Below are 8,857 nucleotides of genomic sequence, written 5' to 3' on the forward strand. Positions count from 1 at the left end.
GATCATCAATTGTACTGTTGAACTGACTCATAACTCTTCTATTGATTGATCCTTTATTTTTTCCCTTGCTCTTCTTATCATGTTGAAGTCTCCCAGGATCGCCCATTCTGGACGCATCACATTTTGGATGTTTCGGAGCTCTGACAGAAAGTTCATTTTTCAGTTTCTGGCTGGGGACCGTAAACCCCCGTGAGGTCCCAGACCTCATCCTCCACTCTCGAGCTGATTCTAACCAAGATCGAGTAGGTTGAAGCGCATGGAATGAGATCCATCTCGAACAAATCTGCGTCAGAGGCCAAAAGAATTCCACCAGAGGCACCCTGCGAAGGGAGGTGAACTGTCTGGCTAGCCAGCTTGCATCCCACGGTTTCTTTCAGTAAGTCATTGGTCTAGTTCATGATTTTTGTCTCTTGGAGACAAACTATGGTTGCACCTGAGGACAGAATTGTTTGTTTCACACTTGCACGTTTGGCTAGGTCATTTAAACCCCTCACATTCCAAGAGAAAATAGTGTAGTTGGAACACATTTAACTGATAATACCACTTCCACTTGATAGACTAGAAGTACAAGAGACAGAACAGCAGACAGACAAGAGCTGCAACAAAACACCTAACAATTCCCAACACAGACAACACAGATTACTGTCACATAGCACTCCCCACACAAACAAATTGGGGGTCAGCTGACACAAAAGCACAGGAAGCCAAGACCACAACAACCATGTTCACGCCAATGGCACAACAAATAGAACAGATTCAAACATAACTAAATAGCCCCACTGAGGGGACCAGGAGCAACAGATCGGATGCATCATAAGAAGATAGCAGCCACCGTGAAGAGATCTCAGGCATCCCCCACAGCCCTGATGGTTAGGGAGGCTAGGGGAGCCACCTTGCGCCCCCTCCTCTTATGCCTTGTCTTCTCTTTCCCTTGATTGACCAGTTCCATGATTGCCTCCATCTGCTCTTTGGTTAGTGGCCTTGTGAAAAGGCGAGCAATCTGTTCAAAAGAATTATCTTGGTTAGAGGAACATGAAGCAGTAGAGATTTGGTTTTGTTTTTGATTTGTTGCAGCATTATTGAGCTTAGCTATCAGGATGTCCTGAGCTTTTGTTGTTGCATCCCTGGAACACCCCATCATAATCTTTTTCTTGTCAGCTAGTCTAATGCTGGATCTCTTTGTGAAGGTAGGAGCCTGATTATACAATACAGCAGGAGATTTAGTGGATCGACCCATTAATGTGTTAAAGTTGCCTGAGGTATCAATAGGAGGTGGATGGATTAGCGGTTGTTCTTTTGGCATAGCAATAGATGCAACAAACTCTTGTAGCTGCGCATCGGAGCAATCCCCCTGCTTGTGCGTGGTTGGCTGACCAACTAGGAGAGGATCATTGATATGAACTGCATTAGAAGTGGGAACATCCTGATTATGTTGATTACAGTGTTGCTCTATGGCTAAATCGCGACCATCCAGGATAGGATCGACACTTGTTACCCCATGAGTTGACCTTTGTGATTGGGTTGACCTTTGTGTTTCTTGAATCAATGGGTCATTAGACAACATACTAATAATCTGGTCTGGGTTATAATTAGATTTGGTTCCCCTTTCTACACTAGAAAGTAAAGGAACATCAACAGGAAGTGGAGAAGCCAGAGGAGGTACCTTGGGAGATGCAGATGCCTGGGACAGAAGCGAATCAATGCTGTTATCGCGGCTGTTGTCACCAATCGGCCTGGAACTCCCCTCAACAGCCATAAGAGTCTTGTTGCCAGAGAGGTGAACGTTGGTCAGCCTGGAACATTCAGCAACTGTCGTCCCTTCGCCCACGCCCGACAGCCACATAGCCGAGATCAGGGGTTAGCAAAGGAAACCTTCTTAGCTTTTACCACAGGGACCCAAGATTTAGAGACTGTCAACTCCTGCCCATGACGACAGAAGGGGGTGGACGATCTATGCCTTCCATTGGAATTGTAGCAATCATCAAGGCCTCCTCGGCAGCGAGACGCCCGTGCCCAATCAGACAGACTGCGCCGGCGACAGGTGCCCTGGCGACGACCATTCTGAAAGTCGTCGTCATCATCATGTTCTCGGTCACGACAGACAGAATCCCTGCTACGGTGATTAATTTGATATTCCCTTTTCTCGCCAACAGAATCTGGGGCACCACAACTCCAAACAAACTCACGTCGGGGCAAACAGTTGGGAGGACCCCCCTGCTGCCCCTACCACGAATGAAAGTGAGATCTTCAACTACCTCAATATGGTTGCGCAGAGTGTACACATGACCCCTTTTTAGATCTGTCGGGCCCTCATGATGGGAACCAGCCAGAGTCAAAGGAATGTCAACAGAAGGCAACTCTCTATCTGGCTCGGTGACAGTTAGCCACACTTCCTTAGGAATATCACAGGGATCAGAGCACCAGGCCCACAGATCAAAGGACCTAGTGCGCTCTCTACGTCTAGAGCTCTCCTGAACGAAGTGAATAGCACAACTTCTACCCAATGCCCTTGCTGCAACATCCTCGCCCCAACAGTGGATAGGGATCCCTTCTACCCTAACTTTGACTCTGAACTCAAAACTGGTTTCTCTAGCGTAGCTATCCTCTGACCAGTCACCGAAATGAAAGACCCGACCACGATAAGAAACAGTCCTTCGGTCAACTGCCCACTACTTAGATCTTGGATCAGAGAAAATGATCAGAAACTGCTCAGGAAAGTGTTTGACAAGCTGATATTGACCATGTTGAAGATTGAATTTTTCGCGCAGCATATCCCCAGCGAACAGAGAGTCAACCTCATGATTGTTACCATCGAAGGAACAGACCACCGTCTTGCTGATCAGATCGTCCCTGCGTCGTCGAATTGGTCCCGTCGCCGAGATGGCAAAGCCCGCACGAGCTGGCCTCCCCCGAGGATCACCTGGGTAACGGGCTTCCATGCCAGGGCTCTCTTGCAAAGCCTGCAGATAGGTTTTCTTGAGGGAGTCTATGAATGGAAGCCGAATGCTTCTCCTGCTTTTGTAGATGAAGCTCAGTACAGGAGTTGTGCTGCTGCTGCGAATAATTAAACCTGCCAGTACCCTGCAATGAGTGCCTCTCTGGTTCTAGACTGGCGAAAGGTGGATTCAATTTCCTCTGAGCACCTCTACGAGGGCAAGACCTAGCCCGGTGCCCAGGTAGCAGGCAGAACCAACATCGCGAAGGAGCCGAGCAGTGGAAGGCAAGATGGCCTGGAGAGAGACAGTTGTAGCATTTATCTTGAAGCTTCAGTTTGAAGAGACGGGAGGCCTTGTCATCCAATAACTGTGAGGATCTCCAAGGATCTGCAAAGTTTTTACGCCACTAGAACTTTGGTTTTACTACAGACCAACCAGCGTCATCCAGTCGCATCGAGGCAGACTCGCGCCCATTGAATTGGAGCAGACCGGACGACCCAGAATCGACGCCGCCCGCCGCAGGCTGATGGAAAAGGGCACTGTTTGCATTCACTGCGGCAGAGGAGTTGAATTTCTGCTACAAGATCGACGGGCCGTCCGCTGACCATTTCATCTTCTCCGAGCAAGGAATCCGCTGTAAAGGATCTGCCAATAAAGTCTGAGAAGAGCGAATCCCATCTCCGATTCTAGAATCCGCAGGCGACTTAGCAGATCTGGAGACATCGATTCCCAGTAGGCCCCCCAGAGAAGACGATAAACCATCCCCACAAATCTGAATATCTTGACAAGATTTGCGAATTGCCGGCTTGGAGTGGTGCGGATGGCAAGGAACAGACCCCCAAAAACTTACCGCCGTTGGAGAGTGCTGCCAGAGCGGCCCTACCGGATCTTCAAAATAACCATTGTCTTGCTTCACGGGAAGACGAACGCGGAAGGCAGGAGACGAAGGCGGCACCAGACGAGTAAGGCCAGCCCCACCAGATCTGAGGAGACCGAAAAGCTGGCGGCGCCGGGAGAAGGAGCGGAGGCCCCGCCGCCAGGGAAGTCGGCACCGCGAGCGGCCGCGACCGCCCGACCGTCAGTCTTGCACCGCATGTCCTCTGTAAATTGAAGGTATGTTATCGTTGGAGTCTTTAGTTTGAATATCATGAATCAACAGATTTAGCAACGGTGATGATCTTCATCATGATCGCCAGCTTAGAACCAGCGGTAAACAAAAATGGTTTAAATATTTTAAAAAGCACCCACACCCGCCGCGCAATGTTCGTCTCCCGTCGCCTCCATTGCAGCCAGATGCATATGCAAGGATATTCATTATATTGCTTTATATTTCTAGGAGTAATAATCAACTATTTCGATACACTCTAACGTATTATATGTTAATATATTGTAGTGTTTTCGCTTGTGGGCGTTTAGATCGCTGTGGGCGTTGCATTTTGAAGGAAGTGGAATTTACTAGAGCAGATTATTTGGTTTGAAATTTGACATTCTATCACTAAGTTTAGATATATAAGTCTATCCTAGATTTATAGGATGATGGATGAAAATTGTTTTTTATGTATTGCCAGTCTATGTATCTACTCTATAACTTTAACACCGTTCACCGTCTTCGGTTTAGAAATGTAGCATATATATCTCTCTCATATAGTCAAGAGTACAAATATATTCTATATAAAGAGACATATCATGTGCAATCACTCATTTGGTACAAGCGTGCAATCAAACCATCCAAAACGTTCAATATAGATCCAATGGTTTTATATGGAAGGGGTTAAAAAATAAAATAGGTACTAGGTTTCAGGTGAAAGGGGGTTAGATGTAAAATAAAAATCATCATTTGATCTAGATTAAATGCACTAGATTGCTTAATTGCACCCTCAATATAACTGATTGTACAAGATATTTTTCCCCTATATTATAAAATCATATTAGCTTGCCTAAATTATGATTATTAGAATGTAATTCACAACAGCCAAAAAAAGCGTTCGGTCTATATGGAAAACTCCCATCAACCAATAGCTGCAATGGCGCGACACGGACTCCCTCTAAGACTCTCGATCAACGTCCTCTATATCCATTCTCTATATCCGTCTTTTACAGTCTGCTTTAAAAAATTTTATCCAATGTATCTTCTTTCTCTCCAATAACGTCCTCTAAATCGCGTACTCTATACGTAAATACCTATTTAGAGATATTTTTTATTTTTAGTTTTTATACATACGTATTTATCATACTCTCAAATGTATTGTACATATTTTAGTTTTGCTAAACCGGTTGTTTAAAATATTTAAATGGATAGAGGATAGTTTAGAGAAACTCTATATATAGAGGATCCAGAAATGTTCTCTAAATTTAGACGATCGTTTAGAGGACGCTGCTGGATATAGGGCCTGTTTGAGAGAGCTTTGCTTCAAAAACTTCAGCTTTGGTTTTCCAGTTTCACTATAAAACAGCTCCAGCAAATTGTTAAGGTGAGTTCTAGGAGCGTTTGGTTTGTATATGGACTCCAACTTCTATAGTACAATTGATTTGTGTGGGTTTCCTTGATTACCCTTGATCATTAGTGTGTTGTCGCCAGAGAGAACGGAAGTTGTATGTTGCGTAACCGGTGGCATGGTGGGTAATTTTCGTACAGCTTCATGAGGAGATATAGATGTCCAATAAGCACGAGGCCCATAAGCCTGGCACGAAGCCCGTTTTTTGGGCCCGGTCCGAGCCCGGCACGGCCCGGTTATATGTGGGCCCGGGCCGGCCCGACACGAATAAGCGGGCCGGGCTCGGACAGGAAACTAGGCACGGTGGGCTAGCCCGGCACGACCCGTTTAGCTCTAAGCCCGTTAAGCCCGTTTTTTTACACTAAAACGTGCTTTTCGGCCCGCATAGCCCGCTTTTCGGCCCGCTTTTTTCATGCTAAACGGGTCGGCCCGGCCCGTTTAGGCCCGCTGCGGGCCAGGCTCAGACAGGGAATTGAGCCCGCGTGCTTAGCCGGCCCGGCCCGGTTTTCTAACCGTGCCTGGCGGGCCGGGCCCAAAACGGGCCGGGCTTCACTAGGCCCGAGCCGGGTCGGGCCGGGCGGCCCGTTTGGCCATCTCTATGAGGAGATATAAAAACAGTGTTTTTGAAGCACCCTCTAAGGAGCTTCATAAATTTCATGAAACAGGCCTCTAGTTTCGATTTTTTTTAAACTAAAGCTCGTGGAGCTGGACCTGTTTGGGTTGAAGAAGTTAGAACGAAATTGAAATTCTTGAAGTGAAGCTCTCTCAAACAGGGACATAGTAGAGGACGACCTTATTCTCTAATAGGGTGTTTGGTTTGAGGAATTAGCTAATCCATCATCTTCTCACTCCTCACTATTTTTGTTTGGTTTGTGGAATGGAATTAGTTGATCCATCACCACTTCATTCCTCATAGTTAGTTAGTTAGTACTAATATCAGGAATATGGCCATCCCACCAAATTTAAGGAATGAACTCATGATGCACCATCTCAATTTGGATGTAATGATTCCTTAAACCAAACACCCCCTAAATTTAGGGTACATAACTCTTTAGAGGTTCTTCTTAGATCTAGTCTAAGGCTCTAAGCCAAGGTGCAGACGGTGACAGTGGCCAATAGTGAGGAGCAGCTCATGGACGACTGTGCATGCGACAAGATGCACGACAGCATAGGCTACACCACGTCAGCATAGAGATGTTTAAAAATTGGTATATTTGCCAATCTTATTTAAAAACTGTTGGAGATAATTTTTGGTTACTAACACCTCAAATTAATTTTAGGGACGTTTTTTAAACCCCGCGGGGATGCTCTAACTAGTTTTGGCTCGCACCAAGGCACGGGCGGCACGCCACTGTGTGCGGCACGCAGCCTCGGCCCTGAGCACAAAGTACCATATGCACACAGGATCACCTCCAGTTCTCTGCCCAATCAGTGTGCTATATCTGTTCAGGAATCAGGACGTCGCTAGCAACAAGTTGTCAACTACCCAAATCTGCACGAGGTCAATAGGAGTATCTCAAATCGGCTAACAAGTAATAATCCTCTCGATACCCGAATCGGTGAAGGAAAACAAGACGAGTCCGTCGGTCGTGATCGGTACCAATGGAAGGCGCAGCGGGGATCAGGACGAGGCCGGCGGTGTGCGTGACCGGCGCGGGCGGCTTCGTGGCCTCGTGGCTCGTCGAGCGCCTCCTCGCCGGCGGCCGATACATGGTCCATGGCACCGTCCGTGATCCGGGTACGAAACCCTTGCTCTTGTCTTCTTGCTCCCGGCCGGTGAACTGGCGCGTGCGTGCGTGCGGCGTGCCGACATGTGGATAACGTGCGTGGCGTGGCGCGCAGGCGACGCCAAGAACGCGCACCTGGCGGCGATGGACGGCGCCGCGGACCGGCTGCGCCTGTTCAGGGCCGAATTGCTCGACTACGGCAGCGTGGCGGCGGCCATCGCCGGCTGCGACGGCGTCTTCCACGTCGCGTCCCCAGTCCCCATGACCTATCCAATCGGTGACCCCGAGGCACCACACCTCAGCTCCCGCTGCTGCCCTCTTAATTTCTTCCTTCGGCTTCGCCATGCGTCCGTTCAGACGTTCAGTCTTTATTGGCCGACACCAACATCTTGCTGCAGGTAGAGCTGCTCGCTCCGGCCGTGACGGGCACCAAGAACGTCCTGAAGGCGTGCTCGGAGGCCAAGGTGAAGAGGGTCGTCGTGGTGTCGTCGGTGGCCGCCGTGATGGTGAACCCTGGCTGGCCCCAGAACGAGGCCATGGACGAGGCTTGTTGGTCCGACGTCGAATTCTGCAGAACCACTCAGGTCAGGTGACAGAAAAAAAAAGCTTGGCACGGCACCCTGTTGAGCCTGTTCCTCTCATCCCCGCCCTCACCTTTCTGTCTCCTCCCGTCGCTCCTCTGCCAGAACTGGTACTGTCTCTCCAAGACACTCGCGGAGCTGGAAGCGCTTGATTACGCAAAGAGGAGTGGACTAGACGTGGTGTCCGTCTGCCCGTCGCTGGTGATCGGGCCCTTGCTGCAGTCGACGGTGAACGCAAGCAGCTCCGTCATAGTCGATTGCTTGAAAGGTACGTACTGAACTACTATCTACTAGTAGGAATCCTCGCGCTCACTAACGCTCCATCTCCTGCAGGAGATCGTGAGGTGAAGCTGAAGCTGAGGAACTTCGTGGACGTCCGCGACGTCGCCGACGCTCTGCTCCTGGTGTACGAGACTCCGGAGGCGTCTGGACGGTACATCTGCGACGCAAATGCAAGGCAGATGTCTGAGGTCGTAGCGCTGCTCAAGGACTGGTACCCTGCCTACAGTCATGCTGCCACCAAGTAAGCAGAAACATACTGCAGAAGCTATATGCTTGTGTTGTGTTAGTCAAGCTATCAGTGCTTGATGAATCGCAAGCTGCTAGTGCATAGTAGGTTGCATTGTGATCAAGGGCAAAGTGCATGGCACAGGTTCGTGCAGGTGAGCGATGAGCCTTTGTTCAGCTCCAAGAAGCTGCAGGCGCTGGGCTGGAAATTCCGGACTCTGGAGGAGAGCCTCAGGGACAGCGTTGAATCCTTCAAGGCGGCAGGTGTCCTGGTGGATTGAACAGAACAGGCAGCGCCCTATTCCTGGATGACCTTCGCATTTTGTAAACCGAAGTTGCTGTCTTGTGCAAGAGCATCCCGACGTCCTCGGATAATGTAATAAAAAAAGCAAAAGCGACAAAGTTTGCCGTGTATTATAGCGGCATTGTTACTTAACGCTGTTTTATTTTGTGGAAATACTTAACGGTGTTTTAGTTTAATGCCTTGTTGCTTTTGAAACATATGAGAAATGGTGGCTCTGAACTAAAAGACATATGAAACACGACGCTCACAACCATAAAATGCACGGTATGTGTTGACGCCTTTTCGGAGCGCCAAATACTTAAGAAGA

The 8,857-nt window shown here is 48.6% G+C and overlaps 1 protein-coding gene across 2 annotated transcripts; it reads left to right on the forward strand.

Moving 5' to 3' along the window:
• The first annotated feature begins 6,757 nt into the window (after nt 1–6,757).
• Nucleotides 6,758–8,726, forward strand: LOC100193896 (NAD(P)-binding Rossmann-fold superfamily protein). Of its 2 annotated transcripts, XM_020543487.2 has the most exons (6): nt 6,758–7,169; nt 7,274–7,446; nt 7,557–7,742; nt 7,845–8,007; nt 8,073–8,262; nt 8,392–8,726. In XM_020543487.2, exons 1-6 carry the CDS (start codon nt 7,034–7,036, stop codon nt 8,525–8,527), a joined length of 984 nt encoding a protein of 327 aa, XP_020399076.1. In that variant the 5' UTR covers nt 6,758–7,033; the 3' UTR covers nt 8,528–8,726. The 2 variants fall into 2 exon arrangements, with proteins under 2 accessions (XP_020399076.1, NP_001132443.1); NM_001138971.1 differs by having other exon boundaries at nt 7,010–7,169; nt 8,073–8,676.
• The last annotated feature ends 131 nt before the right edge of the window (nt 8,727–8,857 follow it).

Source organism: Zea mays, chromosome 9 (assembly GCF_902167145.1).
Source record: "Zea mays cultivar B73 chromosome 9, Zm-B73-REFERENCE-NAM-5.0, whole genome shotgun sequence".
NCBI classification, from domain to species: Eukaryota; Viridiplantae; Streptophyta; class Magnoliopsida; order Poales; family Poaceae; genus Zea; species Zea mays.

Excerpts from the sequence above, each read along its gene's own strand:
- LOC100193896 (XM_020543487.2), top strand. The coding sequence starts at position 7,034 with ATGGAAGGCGCAGCGGGGATCAGGACGAGGCCGGCGGTGTGCGTGACC. Across the intron at positions 7,447-7,556 it reads ATCCAATCGGTGACCCCGAG|GTAGAGCTGCTCGCTCCGGC; the intron begins GCACCACACCTC and ends ATCTTGCTGCAG. Across the intron at positions 8,263-8,391 it reads TACAGTCATGCTGCCACCAA|GTTCGTGCAGGTGAGCGATG; the intron begins GTAAGCAGAAAC and ends TGCATGGCACAG.